Raw genomic sequence first — 17276 nt, 5'->3', positions numbered from 1 at the left:
CTGTTTCGGACGGGGGTGTTGTGTTGACGGGGCCGGCGTTGGCTAGCGCCGTGTCAGCCTCGGTCAGTTCGGGTTTTTTACGAAATCCGACGTTCCGCCCGTTGCAGGGTGAAGCCGTGGGGATGCTGTCGGGGGCGGCGGATCCTCAAGTTGCACACTGGGTGCAGGACTCGTTGAGTCCTCCCTATGTGTATGTTTATCTGGAGGGGCCGGTTCCTCCGACTCCGGAGGTTCCGCCATCGGCTACGCCGGGTGTGCGGGAGACGGCGGTTTTTTTAGGCGCTGCTTTGCCTACCTCGTCGGACCGAGGTAGAGGTTCACGGCGGTACCCTTCGCAGAGGTGGCAGGAGCCTTTGGTTCCTATAGATTCTCAGGGTCGGCCCGGAGGTTTTCAAGAAAGTTTGTTTGAAAACTTTCTTTTGTGGCTCCGCGCTACGCCGCAGGTGGGACGTGTGTCTCAGCCTTCGACTCCAGCGGTGTCGGCTGTTCCGCCGCCGCCTGGTTTTCCAGCGCGGTCGGTGCCTGTTTCCACCCATGATCGTTTTGGCGATGCGGGGGTGACGCATGGACAGAGGTTTGTTCCCGTCCCTTCCCGTCAGGGTCAGCCGCGGTCTTCGGTGCCGCCGGTTTTGAGGGAGGTCTCTTCCGAGGAAGATTTGCCTTCCGGTTCCGGTTTGGAGTCGGAAGATGTTTCGGACGATCCTGATTGCCGAGCGGCGGGAGTCGATGCCTCTGTCCCGCCTGCAGAAGATTTCGATTATGCAACGGTTCTGCAATTCGTAAGTAACGAAGTCCGACTTGTATGCGCTGACGCTTTCCCAGCGGAGGTGGCTGTTCCCACTATTCAGGGCGTTTCTTTTGGAAATCGATCGCTGGTGGTGAAGGCTCCGCGGCCGGAGCTTGGTTGTCCGCTTGCCCAGGAGGCACACGAATCCTTACTGGAGATTAATACTTTGATCGCTGGCACCGATCGTATCATGGGAGCGGTCGTGGAAGAGTTTCCGGCGGCTTTAGCCATCGGGAAACTCTTACCCGGTACGAAGCTGGTGGCCCCCACTTCGTACCAAACGTTGGGCGCATCTTTCCTAAATCATGCTGCGGTTGTTTCTGCTCGGGTTAAGACTGATTGTCGTCCGGCGTCTTTCGTACGTGTCGCCATCGGAGACCTAGAGATGATGGAGAAGTTATCGAAACTTCTCTTTCAGGTGAACAACCATCTAGGTACCTTCCTTTTTGGGTTGGATAAGGCTGTGGGCAGACAATCTCTTGTTACGACGCGATCATTACTTGTCTGGGCTACAGGCTACCGGTGTTGTGAAGACATATTTTCGCAGCCGGTCAGTGAGGGAGACCTTGCTGTTTGGGTCGGACTTCAGCCTTGTCATGGATAAGTTCGTTCCCCTGCCCCATCCTGGTAACGCTCGGAAGCGCCGTTCCGGTGCTGCTGCGTTTCGCCCGCCTTCCTTCAAGAAACCAGCTTTTCTTGAGGGGGTTCAGAATCCTAAGGTTTCTGCTCCTACTTGGCAATCTGGGACGGCGCCACCCCCCGTCAAACAGAATCGTGCTCGTCTGAGGGCAGCACGTTTTCGATCTACCGCTAAGGGCACGGCACCTAAGAGTGGTAAGCTGCCGGGGTGAGGGTGTTGCGGCGACCGGCAACTGTTAACGGACGTGCCGTTAGCAGATGTTCCCGTGGGCGGCAGGTTACGTTATTTTCTGCCACAATGGCGTCTCTTGCCAGACCTGGACCCATGGGTTCTATCGGTCGTCAAGGAGGGATATCGGATTCCCTTTTCTTCAGCTCCCCCTCTCACTTCTTCTCCCCAGATGCCTCCGATGCCTTCGTCCGACAGGCGGGTTCTGGTGGAAACGATGATTGCCGAGTTTCTCGGCAATGGTGCCATCCACCAGGTGGATTTGGATTCCTGGGGTTTTTACTCCCATTTGTTCTTTGCCCAAAAGAAAAATGGCGAGTGGAGGCCGATTCGTGGTCGTGGTCATTCCTGGTCATTCCTTCCATGAAAATGGAGACGGTGCAGTCTGTCCGGGCTTTACTCCATGTGGGGAGTGGGCGGCGTCAATCGACCTGAAAGATGCCTACCTGCATGTTCTGATTCATCGGGGTTTTTGGAAGTTCCTGTGCTTCCTATTCGACGGCAAAGCTTACGAGTTTCGAGTGCTGCCGTTCGGATTGGCCACGAGTCCTCATGCCTTTACTCGTGTAGTCAAGGCTGTGGTAGGCCGTGTACATTTGCTGGGCATTCGTATGCACAACTATCTAGACGACTGGTTGATTCCAGCTTCGTCTCAGCAGGCATGTCTGACGGGCGTGAGTCTGGTCATCGACATGATACTTCGCTTGGGATTTATTCCCAATTGCGTGAAGTCGGAGCTGGTGCCCGCTCAGGTTTTCACGTATCTCGCAGTTGTCTTCAACCTTGTGGAGGCATCCGTTTGACCGACGGATGCACGCCTCCACAGTTTCACGGCGCTGGCTCAGCGTCTTGCTCGGGAGCAGCGCATTTCGGTGTGCACGCTGCGAGTCGTTGGCTGCATTGAATGTGCGGTTCAGACGATTCAAGAGACCTCTCCAGTGGCATCTCTCACGTGTGTGGGACGGCCGCTGTTGGGATACGTTTGATTCCAGTGGGGCCTTGGTTCGTGCAGACGATCCAAGAGTGTCTGGTCGACAAGTGCTTGTCCCAGATCATTCCCTTACACCCTCTTGCTCCGGAGTTGGTCTTGTTCACCGATGCTTCCTTAGAGGGGTATGGTGCGCATCTTGGGGATCAACATCTGTCAGGTGTGTGGAGTGCCTTCGAAAGGAGCCTCCATATGAATCTGCTGGAGATGGAAGCCGTTCGCCGGGCTTGCCTCCAGTTTCGGAGTATTATTCGACATCGTCGAATTTTGTTGAGGTTCGACAACGCGGCAGTCGTCGCATACCTCAATCGTTGGGGTGGCACCAAGTCCGAGTCACTGAGTCGCAAGGCCTTGGAGATCCAGGAATTGTGCGATCAGTGGGGGATTGTGTTGATGGCAAAACACATTCCCTCTTCAGTCAACGTCTTGGCGGACGCCTTGAGTCGTTGTTCACCTGTCCAAACAGAGTGGATGTTGCACAAGGTGGTTGCGGGCAGGATTCTGCATTTGTGGGGAAGTCTACAAGTGGATATGTTCGCGACCAGGCTGAACCACCAGTTACCGGTGTTTGTGTCACCGGTTCCCGATACTCTGGCTCTGGAGTATGATGCGTTGAGCATGGACTGGACGGGGTTGGATCTGTATGCCTTCCCGTCCCCAGTCTTACTCAGCAAGGTTCTGCCAAGGTCGGAATGCAACCGTGACGCCCGTGGCGCCGGGTTGGGCAGCCCAACCATGGTTTCCTCAGCTTCTGTCACTGTTAGTGCAGGAGCCGGTGCGCTTGCCACCCCTTCCGGATCTGCTCAGCCAGCGGCTGCAGCAGCCGGTGTGGCACCCGAAGCCGGAGGTCTACCGTCTTCACGCGTGGAGGTTGTCGAGTTTTCCCTGCTAGGCAGAGGCTTTTTGGAACGAATTGCTGAACTCGTCTCCTCTTCGAAGCGCCGGTCAACTGAGCGAGTTTACCAATGCCACTGGAGCGCTTGGGTTCGTTGGGCAGGTGAACAGGATTTCGATCCCTTATCACCTACTGTCAATGACTTAGCTGAATACTTTCTGGCCTTGGTCCAGGAAAGGAAGCTTAAAGTTCAGACAGTCAAAAGTCATCGTTCTTCCATCTTCACTACTCTCAGGCAGTGTGGTCGGACAGACTTTTCCACGAATCTCGCATTGCATGATTTACTCAAATCTTTGCAATCCACGGTTGAGAGGCCTTCCATTTTGCCAAAAAGGGACGTCTTTCTGGTTCTTCATGCGCTCAAGGGTCTGCCTTATGAGCCATTGCGGTTTGCCACTCTTCGACTTTTGACTTGGAAGACACTTTTCCTGGTCTCTCTTGCGGTTTGTCGCCGTATTAGTGAGATTCATGCTTTCTTGCATGATTTGGTCGATTATAACTCTGATGGGTCGGTTACGTTGCGGACTGATCCCATCTTTGTGGCTATCATTCAAAGTTTGTCTCGTACGTTGCCTTCTGGTAATTCTGACCGTCTCCTTTGTCCGGTCAGGGCGTTAAAGTATTATCTGCATCGTACTATACTTCTTCGTGGTGGGAAGAAGAGGCTGTTTATTTCTTACACTAAACAGCCGGGAGATATTACTAAGAATGCATTGTCTCAGTGGATTGCTGCAACCATCAAGCTGGCGGAACTTCTCAGTTCGGCCTCATGAGATTCGAGCGATCTCAGCTTCCCTGAATTTTCACGATTCCTTGGATATTATCAAGGTAATGAATGCAGGAGTGTGGAAGGGTCGACATACGTTCGACCGCTTCTATTTTCGGGACATGGCAGTTGGTCCCGATAGTACTAGACGTATACAGTCGGTGATTGCTGGTCAGCAGGTTGTTTCTGTACGACGAGCCACGAGACGAGGGAGACCTCTATTCCGGTAGGCAGCTCGTACAGGTCGTGTCGGGAGATAGTTGAGCCACCTTTTTTGGGGAAAGGGTGTGGTTGCTATCTGGGGCAGTCTAGTGGTTTCCTTTCACGGTTTTGCCTCACGCGGGGGGTGGAAGATGTTTATCAATTCGGGTATTGATAATTAATAGTCACTTAGACTTTTATACCTCGTATGTCTTGGTTGTCTTACACCTTGTCATTACTTGAGACGATTCACGTTGGTCGAATGGGTAAGTCCTCATGTTTTCTTACCTCCTCCCATTAATGTTGAATTCACGTGCTCTAACGGTGTTAAATCACGTCCGTTATAGCATAGTTGTTGTGCTAGTACAGTAAGTTGAATAAGACTATTAGAAAATTTGTTTCTAATTTTCATTATTATTCATACTTACCTAGTACTAGCACAACAACGGTAAGCTCCCACCCGCCCCTAGGAGGTCTTCCCTGGATTCGATCATTACGGACTTTGAATCGAGGACGATGGTCTGCCCATGCGCGGATATGGATATACATCCGGCAAGGGGAGACAATTCTGCAGTGGAGGAGATGACTCAGGTTGTATAGCCTATTTGTTGTGCTAGTACTAGGTAAGTATGAATAATAATGAAAATTAGAATTTTTTTCTTCTAAATTTCAGTTGTCGCTGGACCTTATTTATCGATGTCTTTTGACAGTGACAGTGGTAATCCTTACAAAATATGTAGTAATTTATAATAGCCAATTTGCTATTTATTTATTACAATATTTCTTTCTCTTTGTGTGTCCTTTAACAAGGATAGTGGTAATTCATAATACCAAAATACGGTATTGTTTAATTCTCCAGACACTGGGTGAGAATTAGCTTGATTTATGCATTTATGCTGGGGGTTTCCCCATTTTCACATAAACGAATATTTTATTTATGTACACATAGTAGTATTTCATGCCAACACGTCTGAGATCTCATGTGACTTCAAAATCAAAATTGTCATACACACACTGTTCACTGGAACACTACCTCACTTTTACAAGTATAGCCTATCTTTAGGTAAAAAAGACTCTGTATCCATGTCTCTAGGTAAAGTTAGCCATGGCTCTTAAAATTCTTTCAATGAACTGTCAGTGAATTGGTGACCTGGATACACGCAGAGATGTTTTTAATTATCTTAGAAAATTAGACTGTTTCATTTTTTGTTTACAAGATACACATTTCGAAAACAGTCAAAAAGCATATATCAGAGCACAATGGGATTATGAATGCCTTACTAATTCGTTTAATAGCAGCTCCAGGGAAGTAGCAATTCTTTTTAAGTCTAACTTTGAATATAAATTGGGTAGAACAAAATGTGACGATAAGAGCAATTTACTAGTTATTGAAATAGAAACGAGCTTCTACAGAATAACTATTGTAAATATATATGGCCCAAACAAAGACACTCCTGATTTCTATAAAACTGTTTCTGAATCTATTGAAGAATTTGATAATGAATTTAATATTGTCTGTGGGGATTTCAATCTTGTACTTGACCAAGAGTTGGATACTTATAACTATAAACACAGAAATAACCCTCAGGCCCGTAATGAGATACTAAAAATTATGAATAAATTTAATTTATGTGATTCATGGAGAATAAATAACCCAGAAAGTAGACGATACACATGGTCAAGGAAATCACCATTAAAAAAAAGCAAGGTTGGATTTTTTCCTGATAACGGAAGAATTATCGTGTATCTTAAAAACTAGTATTGTTCCAGGGTATAAAACAGACCATAATGCCATAGAGATCTTTATAAAACTTTCTGAATTTACTAAAGGCAAAGGTTTTTGGAAATTTAACAACTTCCTATTAAATAATACTCAGTATGTCGAACGCGTGAAATCGGTTATTTATACAGTAATAGAGGAGTATGCTTTACTTCCCTATGATAGAAATTACCTGTTGTCTGCAGACCCACATCTTATATCCTTTATGATAAGTGACCATCTATTTTTGGAAATCCTCCTTACAAAAATAAGGGGTATGTCAATCAGTTTTAGTGCAGCTCTTAAAAAGGAAAAGGAATTAAAAAGAAAACTACTGGAAAATCGAATTAATTTTTTAACCGAGTTAGTGGATAAAAATCCTGAATCAAAGATATTTGTTGAATGGTTGGAAGAAAAGAAAAAACAGGAGGAATTAGATAGAAAAGAATATATGAAGGGTTTAATTTTGAGAAGCCGAGCTAGGTGGATAGAAGACGGAGAAAAGCCATCGAAATAGTTTCTTTTTCTAGATTTAAAAAATATGTAAATAAAACAATAACCCAACTTGTTTGTGAGGATAGTAACATTATTATTGAACAAAATCAAATATTGGAAGAAGCCGGATCGTACTACTCGAAACTATATATGTCACAGGAAGAATATCTAATAGATATTGATTTAGATTAGGTTTTTAGAAATACAAATATTCCCAAAGTTGAAAATGTTAGCGAATATGTAGGTCAAATAATAGCAGTGAGGCATTGTATGTATTAAAAAATATGAAAAATAATAAAACGCCGGGGCCAGATGGGTTCACAGTCGAATTTGTAAAATTCTTTTGGCAGGACGTTGGAAAATATTTACTTTGAAGCATTAACTATTCGTTTGAAATTGGCGAGCTGTCAATAACTCAAAAACAACGCATTATTACTCTGTTGCCAAAAGGAAATAAACCCCGTGATGTTCTAAAAAAAACTGGAGACCAATATCTTTACTAAATACCACTTATAAAATCATTTCTGGCTGTACAGCCAATAGAATAAAACAATCTATAGATAAATTAATTCATGAAAATCAAAAGGGTTTCCTAGCAGGCAGGTGTGTAGCCGAAAATAACAGATTATTGTATGACCTGATGCATTACACTAGTGAAAATAATATTCCGGCACTCCTTTTGTTAGTAGATTTTGAGAAAGCTTTTGATTCAGTATCTTGGGGATTTATTAACAAAACCTTAAAAAAATTTAACTTTGGCGAGGTCATTATAAAATGGGTCAGTATATTAAATAAGGACTGTATGTTAAATGTAATTCAAAATGGTGTTTTTACTAAATATTTTCCAGTAGGGAGGGGATGTAGACAGGGGGATCCAACAGCACCATATCTTTTTATATTGTGCGCTGAGATCATGGGAAATTTGTTTAGAAAGGAGGAGTCAATTAAAGGAATAGTAATAGAAAAAAGAGAATATAAAATAATGCAGTATCTTCACTAAGGAACACATTAAATTTAATAGATCAATTTTCTAAATTCTCAGGCTTGAAACCAAATATTGAAAAAACTATTGCTATTTGGATCGGATCAAATTCAAATAATACTCATAATCTATGTAAAGATAAAATCTTAAAATGGTCACAAAAGAATTTTACCTTCTTGGGAATGAAATTTAGTGTCCAGTTAAATTAAATTGTACAATTAAATTATACTGACAAAATTGAAGAGATTTCAAAGTTACTGAATACCTGGTCTAAACGTCATCTTACTATGCTGGGTAGAATTACCGTTGTCAAATCCTTGGCTCTACCTAAACTTGTTCACCTTATTCTCAGTATCCCCAATCCAGATAAATGAATGAATGAATGAATGAATGTTTAACGACACCCCAGCACGAAAAATACATCGGCTATTGGGTGTCAAACTATGGTAAAATGCAAGAAAAGTGTGATGATGATCATCAATATAAAAATTCAACAGTTAAATAAAAACACAGCGTAAAGGACTCTGCAAAAATACAAACATCACAGATAGTATCTCGTAAAAACTGCAATAAAAGTTCTGGATGGAATCGAAATGATTCCATCACATTTCTTTGTCCAAATATATCTTTTCGAGTTGCTGACAACTGTTTACAAATGTGTCGCACAGTGAGAACCAATCCAGATAATGGCACAATAAAAACAATCAAGAAGATCCTTTATTCATATATTTGGAAGAGTTCCATAGATAGAATTTCTCGGAATTCGCTAATGCAGGATACAGAAAATGGTGGTTTAAAAATGGTAAACTTAGAATATTTTATTAATTCCTTAAAATTAACATGGATTAGAAGAGCAATAAATGGACATGATTCATTATGGTATCATATCCTTAGATGTTACCTCCCAAACAAAAATATTTTATTTACTAACATAGGAGATGATTACCATAAACTGTATGGGAAAAAAATTACAAATATGTTCTGGAAACAGGTATTCAATATACTAGCATTATTCAAAAAGAAAGTGGAACTTAACGAAAACGATGTAAGTTCTGAACCACTGCGGTTCAACTCCCTAATTAAAATGGGTAACAAAACTGTTTATTACCAGAATTGGAATATGATAGGTATAACAAACGTACATGATATGTATGACCAGATGGCAACTTATTTAAATATGATGGATTTTGTGAATTTTATGGCTTTCATCCACCACTTTCTACATTTGAAGGGCTAAAGGCTGCAATATTACATACATGGCCATTTTTATCCACCAAACCACTTTCAGCTGACTTTCTATTTTGGCCAAAGTATATAAATACCATAATACAAAACAAACAGGGGTCAAAACATATAACACCTATATAAAGTCGTCTTTTTCTCCACCAAAAAAATATATCTAAATGGGAAAGAGAATTAAATTTTGAACAAGAATACAATTCGTGGAAAAGTATCAACAGTAATGTGTTCAGTATATCTAAGGATACCAAATTAAGATGGTTCCAATATAGAATAATCCAAAGAATTCTCCCTACAAACAAGTTTCTCTATAATATTAAAGTGATAAGCAGCCCAAATTGTAGCTTCTATAATGCGTCTATTGAAACGTATACGCATTTATTTTTTGATTGTGTACACGTCCAACATTTAATTAAACAAGTCGAGCAATGGATAAAAGAATCGGCAGACATTATAGTTAGCTTCTCTCGTACCAGTTTTCTTCTTGGCCACCCAAAGAACAATATTATAATTGATATTATTGCTCTTTTGACAAAGCAATTTATATATAGTTCAAAATTTGTGAAGAAATCACTAGATATTAAAATATTAAAAATGCATATACATTCTTATTATATATTAGAAAAAAAAATTATTCCAATAAAATGAAATATAATGAATTTATTAAAAGATGGAGTGTATACCATAAGTTGTTTGAATAAATATCTCTAGGTCATCCATCACTGACAGTATCTTAAGCATTTATTACCACATATACATGTATAAAAAAAAAATCAGTGTTTAGTACCGAGTGAGGTTCAATGACGTGTTGGCAAGAGATTTGTTGTTTTATTTCATAGTATATTAATTTTGATCTGTGTATGTATGTATAAAAAATATATATATACTGTGTGAAAATGTGACCAAAAATGAAAATAAAATATTTTAAAAAAAATAAGAAAAAAAGAAGATATTAATGGTCCACGAAATATGGAGAGAATCAATGTGTTGTTCTGTTTGGAGGATTGGACATTGAAATGGCTGTCCTGAAGACAGCATTACAATGCAGCAAACTCAGTATAGTCTAGTGAAGTACAATATAAAGTCCATTTTGTTTAACGACACCACTAGAGCACATTTGTTTATTAATTATCGGCTATTGGAGGTCAAACAGTTCGTAATTTTGACATAGTCTTAGAAAGGAACCCGCCACATTTTTCAATTACTAGCAAGGGATCTTTTATATGGACCATCCCATAGGCAGGACAGCACATACCACGGTATTTGATATACCAGTTGTGGTGCACTGGCTGGAGCGAGAAATAGCCCAATGGGCCTACTGACGAGGTTCGATCCTAAACCGATCGCGCATAAAGTATAATTCGTGTATGTGAGACTGGGGCTGCATAGGATCGTGTATATTCCTGGACATTCGGGGTATAATTCGTGTATGTGAGACTGGGGCTGCATAGGATCGTGTATATTCCTGGACATTTGGGGTATAATTCGTGTATGTGAGACTGGGGCTGCATAGGATCGTGTCTATTCCTGGACATTTGGGGTATAATTCGTGTATGTCAGACTGGGGCTGCATAGGATCGTGTCTATTCCTGGACATTCGGGGTATAATTCGTGTATGTGAGACTGGGGCTGCATAGGATCGTGTATATTCCTGGACATTCGGGGTATAATTCGTGTATGTGAGACAGGGGCTGCATAGGATCGTGTATATTCCTGGACATTCGGGGTATAATTCGTGTATGTGAGACAGGGGCTGCATAGGATCGTGTATATTCCTGGACATTCGGGGTATAATTCGTGTATGTGAGACTGGGGCTGCATAGGATCGTGTATATTCCTGGACATTCGGGGTATAATTCGTATATGTGAGACTGGGGCTGCATAGGATCGTGTATATTCCTGGACATTCGGGGTATAATTCGTGTATGTGAGACTGGGACTGCATAGGATCGTGTATATTCCTGGACATTCGGGGTATAATTCGTGTATGTGAGACAGGGGCTGCATAGGATCGTGTATATTCCTGGACATTCGGGGTATAATTCGTGTATGTGAGACTGGGACTGCATAGGATCGTGTATATTCCTGGACATTCGGGGTATAATTCGTGTATGTGAGACAGGGGCTGCATAGGATCGTGTATATTCCTGGACATTCGGGGTATAATTCGTGTATGTGAGACTGGGACTGCATAGGATCGTGTATATTCCTGGACATTCGGGGTATAATTCGTGTATGTGAGACAGGGGCTGCATAGGATCGTGTATATTCCTGGACATTCGGGGTATAATTCGTGTATGTGAGACGGGCTGCATAGGATCGTGTATATTCCTGGACATTCGTGGTATAATTTGTGTATGTGAGACGGGCTGCATAGGATCGTGTATATTCCTGGACATTCGGGCTATAATTCGTGTATGTGAGACTGGGGCTACATAGGATCGTGTATATTCCTGGACATTCGGGGTATAATTTGTGTATGTGAGACGGGCTGCATAGGATCGTGTATATTCCTGGACATTCGGGGTATAATTCGTGTATGTGAGACTGGGGCTGCATAGGATCGTGTATATTCCTGGACATTCGGGGTATAATTCGTGTATGTGAGACTGGGGCTACATAGGATCGTGTATATTCCTGGACATTCGGGGTATAATTCGTGTATGTGAGACGGGCTGCATAGGATCGTGTATATTCCTGGACATTCGGGGTATAATTCGTGTATGTGAGACTGGGGCTGCATAGGATCGTGTATATTCCTGGACATTCGGGGTATAATTCGTGTATGTGAGACTGGGGCTACATAGGACCGTGTATATTCCTGGACATTCGGGCTATAATTCGTGTATGTGAGACTGGGGCTGCATAGGATCGTGTATATTCATGGATATTCGGGGTGTATGTGAGACGGGCTGCATAGGATCGTGTATATTCCTGGACATTCGGGGTATAATTCGTGTATGTGAGACTGGGGCTGCATAGGATCGTGTATATTTCGGGACATTCGGGGTATAATTCGTGTATGTGAGACGAGCTGCATAGCATCGTGTATATTCCTGGACATTCGGGGTATAATTCGTGTATGTGAGACTGGGGCTGCATAGGATCGTGTATATTCCTGGACATTCGGGGTATAATTCGTGTATGTGAGTGTCACGGGGATCCTATAATACCCGTAACTGAATGAAATACGATTATCCAAATATCTCTCCTAACTGTATCTCTATTAGATCTCTTTGTAACGTGCAGTTATACCCGCGTGGCTCGTCTAGGTATGATCAGAGATAAGATCTTATATAAAGTATGTATAATATAGCACGTTTAGTTCACTACAAAGCACAAAAAACCCACAATACACTTTGGAATCTGTATTAACCTACGCTGACAAATGTACTGCCGCAGTAGTTAATTAACAACAACAAATAATAACAACCCAGAACTGATCACTTAATTAGTTAATCTCTAGGTGTCTAGTTTACACAATATTGTAATCACTTCACCGTGACACAACACCCACACGTGTGATAATTGAGAAACGCTTCCAGGGGAACTTAATTAATAAAGGAATTACAACTCTATTCCTAACTGGTTAATTTTTAATTAACCCTTACTACTCATTCAGTAACGTGTGATAATTTAGGAACGCTGCCAGGGGAGCTTAATTAATAAAGGAATTACAACTCTATTCCTAACTGGTTAATTTTTAATTAACCCTTAACTACTCATTCAGTAACCTTGTAATACCGACTTAATACTGGTACCTATCACAATAAAGACAATAGGATGACTGGTTAAGCTTTATATATATTAGACAGTGAGCCTACAGTTTACTGCGTCAGATTACCGGCAGCACCGTCTAAATAATATTGGTATAATACAGTATTAAAATATTTAAAGTCACATCAATCACATCAAGGTTATACACAGAGCAGAAATAAAATATTTACCAGTCCGGACGGACAACGATCACCCTGGAAGCCTTCCTATGTTTTCTCCCTGATATATCTAAAACCCTAGCTAGTTATCATAAAACCGAATATCGCCTGGGGGCACATCGCGGCGCCGAATACCTACAAGTGATATTTCCACAACGACCAAGACGGGAATTTTCCTTAGATGGCCAGACTTGCTGACACCTATTTCGCCAGCAATACCCCGAACGTACCGAACTAGCGGAGGTATTACGTAACTACTGGCCACATGGCCTCCGCACCTGGGCTGGTTGTGTATTAGGCACAGCTCGACCACGGTCGTGCTGAGGTATTACGTAACAAAGTGCCCACCTGGGCTTAAGTGCATATTGGAACTGCACACGGCCCTCTAAAACAATTAATATCGCCAAAGGCGAAAACAAAATTAAGAGCCTGTTCCGTCACACACCCCCACCTCAAAAAGGATATTTCCTCTACTCTAGGAATAGGGAAATATACTACATTTAAACAAAAAGTGCGTTAACCGACGCATCCGGGCATTTATAACACATGTAATAATAAGGTGACTACCAGTAATCACACTGAGTCTCTGAGTCCCTGGTATACAAATAAAATATATAAAAACAAAACAGAAATCAAGAATTGGATGTGCCCTTGATATGTTCAATGGTAATTGGGAATTCTTGCAGAAGAAGACTCCATCTCAAAACTCTCTGGTTGGTGGCTTTCATTCTGTGAATGAAGGTAAGCGGATTATGGTCCGTAAAGACAACCACTTGATGCACTGCCGATTTCACGTAGATCTGAAAATGCTTCAGAGCTTGTACCATGGCCAAAGCTTCCTTCTCTATAGTGGAATAGTTCACCTGGTGTTTGTCAAACTTTTTGGAGAAGAACTTACAGGATGGTCCAGTCCATTTTCGTCTTCCTGGAACAGCACAGCTCCAGCTCCCACGTCACTAGCATCCACAGCTAGCTTGAAAGGCATTCGGTAGTCTGACGCTGCCATCACGGGAGACGAGGAGAGCATCTGCTTGAGACGGTTGAATGACTTCTCGCATTCATCTGACCACTGGAACTTCGTTTCCTTCTTTTTCAGTGTCGCACGTTTTCCAGGTTTTCTTCGATAGGCATGCTGTCGAATCGGTGTAGCGTTGGGTTCCAAGCGCACATCCTGGCTTAAGGTGTTGGTAACCGTTGGAAGGTCCTGACAAATGGAAACATTGTCTTGTATCAATGTAGTCAGCTTTGCTCGCTGGGGGCTCAAGTCTGCTATAATCTGGCTGTTGGTTAATTTGATCTCTGCAGTCTTGACGTCATCACAGGAAATTGAGTAACTCTCAATTTGGACCGGTAACTCTGGAACTATCGGCAGTCTGTCAAAATAACCTTTTAGCAAATTGATGTGACAATACCTACTTTTCCTAACCCTATCAGGAGTGTTTATCACATACCCTGTCTCATTAACCCGTTTGTGCACAACATAGGGACCGAAATACCGGTTCTGTAATGAACCCCGTTTAATGGGAAGGTACAGCAGCACCTTTATCCCTTGGTTTAAATTCCCGACTCCTAGTCTTCCTATCAAACACTGATTTTATTTTGCTCTGAGCATGGCTCAGTTGCTTCCTAGCCTTCCTATCTCTAACTCTCCTATTCATTAATACTCCCTTGTCCATATCATAACCTGACCTCTGATCCTCCATCTCACCCTCTGTTAACAATGTAGTGCGAGCTGCCAACAAACTTGGATCAGCCCCCTGCTCTAGAACTAACTCTTGTCTATTACAAGGTAAGGCCCCTCTATCAAACACAACTGGCTCATTTACCCTCTGCGGGAGGTCAACAGGTTCCACCACATTTAGTTCCTCAGTTGACTTATCTACCATTTTACTGATAACCTCATCCACTCCAATTTCATGGCTCACACGCGTATCAGACAAATCACAATTTTCCTCTGGGTCTCGTGTTACCCTTCTGGCCATAGCCCTAGTCTTTACACACGCAGGATATCTAATATCATCAACCTCACTCTCTTCTATTGGTAAAGGGCTGTCTTTAATTAACAATTGGTCACATTTCGGCTGACAACACTGACTAGTCAAATCATTACCCAACAAAACTCCTATGTTTTCAACAGCCAAGTCCTTTACAACACTCATAATGACTGGTCCCGTCACAAACTTCGAACACAAGAAAACCTTATGTAACCGGACAACCATTTTTTCTCCAGTAACTGAGGTTAAGGCCAAACTACGTCCTGTATCTGAATTCTCTATACCAGCTAAACACTCCGACGTGATCAGCGACTGACTACACCCGGTATCTCGATAGATTAATATTGCCTTAGGACTCAATTCTTGTTTCACATCACAAACCATACCAGTGGACACATACGGGTTTACTCTCTCTGCCATAGGACTAACCATTAACTCTCTCGCTAACGGAGCTGACCTCACTAAACCGACCACTTGCGCATTATCGCGTTTCCTTTTAAAACAGTCCTCGACAAGATGGTTATCCTTTTTACAGTAACTGCAATGTGGACGAAAGGTTCGTGCATTGGCTGATAATGCAGGTTTATCCTTACTTTGCCCACCAGGTGCATTCCTTGCCTGACTAGCTGACCAACTAGAAGACTCTCCCCGATAGTTACTTTCCCGGGAAAAACCTGGCTGAAATTTCTTCTTATCACCCTGTTGTAAAGAGCTACCCGGTACTGCCTGAGCTTTGTGTATTAACACGTAATCATCTGCCACTGTGCCTGCCTCCTCTATCTTTTTGAAATCACGATCCTCTAAATGAATACCTAAGCTAACTGGTAATCCATTTTTAATGTCCTGTAAGATCAACAACTCCCGTAACTCGGTATATGACTCTGCCTGATGAGAAATCACCCATTTATCAAACATCCCTGCCTTCTTAGCCACAAACTCACTATAAGACTGACCCTGCGTTTTTCTCAACTCGCTATACCGTAAACGATAATCCTCAGGTCGTAATTCATAAGCCCTCAACACTGCAGCCTTAACTAGGTCGTACTGACTTGCTCGCTCATCACTCATTGAATTATAAGCTACATTAGCCTTCCCCTTAAACTTAGACACGGCTAACAATGTCCACTTAGACTGCGGCCAATTTAGCTGCTTAGCGGCCCGTTCAAAAAGTTGGAAGAACATATCTACCTCCTGGTCATCAAATACAGGCACTGATCTATAAGCCTCCGACATGTTAAAACCATGTCCTGCCTCACGTCTAACTTCTTCAGTATTCAACTTTAACTCATGTTCCACTTTTAATTTTGCTAACTGGAATTCTCTATCCCTATGTCTCTCTCTCTCTCTCTCTCTTCTCTACCCCTCTCTTCTCTTTCTCTCTCCCTCATCTATCTCTCTCTTCTCTTTCTCTATCCCTCTCTTCTCTTTCTCTCTCTCTCTCTTTCTATCTAATGCACGTTCTTCTCTTTCGTACTCAAGTTTTTTAAAAGTTAATTGTTGTTCCACACTTAACTCATTTATCTCTATCTCTGGAACAATCTCACTGTCTTCCATAACAGGCCTATCACCAAAAACTTCCTGTATAATAATTGTCTTTATATCACCTAAGGTTTTAGCTAATGTTAAATCAATTTCCCGCTCACTTGCGATTTCAACTAACTCGGCCTTACGTGCTCGCTTAATCTCCACTACACTGAGCGTATGCCTATCCAGCAAATTCTTATCCATGTTTAGATATGACGCACTTATATTAATTAATTTTCTAGTGAACAACGTTGCTACTTCTAGTTAATTTGTAAAAATAATTTATAAAGCCCCCATTTACAAACAATACTTTTTTAAATATGCATGTCCCGTTCCAGATCCGGGACGAGTGCCCCAATTTTCACTCCTGTCACGGGGATCCTATAATACCCGTAACTGAATGAAATACTATTATCCAAATATCTCTCCTAACTGTATCTCTATTAGATCTCTCTGTAACGTGCAGTTATACCCGCGTGGCTCGTCTAGGTATGATCAGAGATAAGATCTTATATAAAGTATGTATAATATAGCACGTTTAGTTCACTGGTAAACACAACAAAAACACAATACACTTTGGAATCTGTATTAACCTACGCTGACAAATGTACTGCCGCAGTAGTTAATTGACAACAACAAATAATAACAACCCAGAACTGATCACTTAATTAGTTAATCTCTAGGTGTCTAGTTTACACAATATTGTAATCACTTCACCGTGTCACAAAACCCACACGTGTGATAATTGAGAAACGCTTCCAGGGGAACTTAATTAATAAAGGAATTACAACTCTATTCCTAACTGGTTAATTTTTAATTAACCCTTACTACTCATTCAGTAAC

At 42.2% G+C, this 17276-nt stretch overlaps 1 protein-coding gene across 1 annotated transcript; it reads left to right on the top strand.

The window, feature by feature from the left end:
• Positions 1 to 2559: 2559 nt before the first annotated feature.
• On the top strand, positions 2560 to 4311 carry LOC121389361. The gene has a single exon (XM_041520956.1). The coding sequence runs from the start codon at positions 2560 to 2562 to the stop codon at positions 4309 to 4311; it is 1752 nt and encodes a 583-aa protein (XP_041376890.1).
• The last annotated feature ends 12965 nt before the right edge of the window (positions 4312 to 17276 follow it).

The sequence above is a fragment of the Gigantopelta aegis genome, chromosome 14, assembly GCF_016097555.1.
Source record: "Gigantopelta aegis isolate Gae_Host chromosome 14, Gae_host_genome, whole genome shotgun sequence".
Taxonomy (NCBI): Eukaryota; Metazoa; Mollusca; class Gastropoda; order Neomphalida; family Peltospiridae; genus Gigantopelta; species Gigantopelta aegis.
This window is presented reverse-complemented; position numbering and strand designations above follow the sequence as displayed.

Excerpts from the sequence above, each read along its gene's own strand:
- LOC121389361 (XM_041520956.1), top strand. The coding sequence starts at position 2,560 with ATGTGCGGTTCAGACGATTCAAGAGACCTCTCCAGTGGCATCTCTCAC.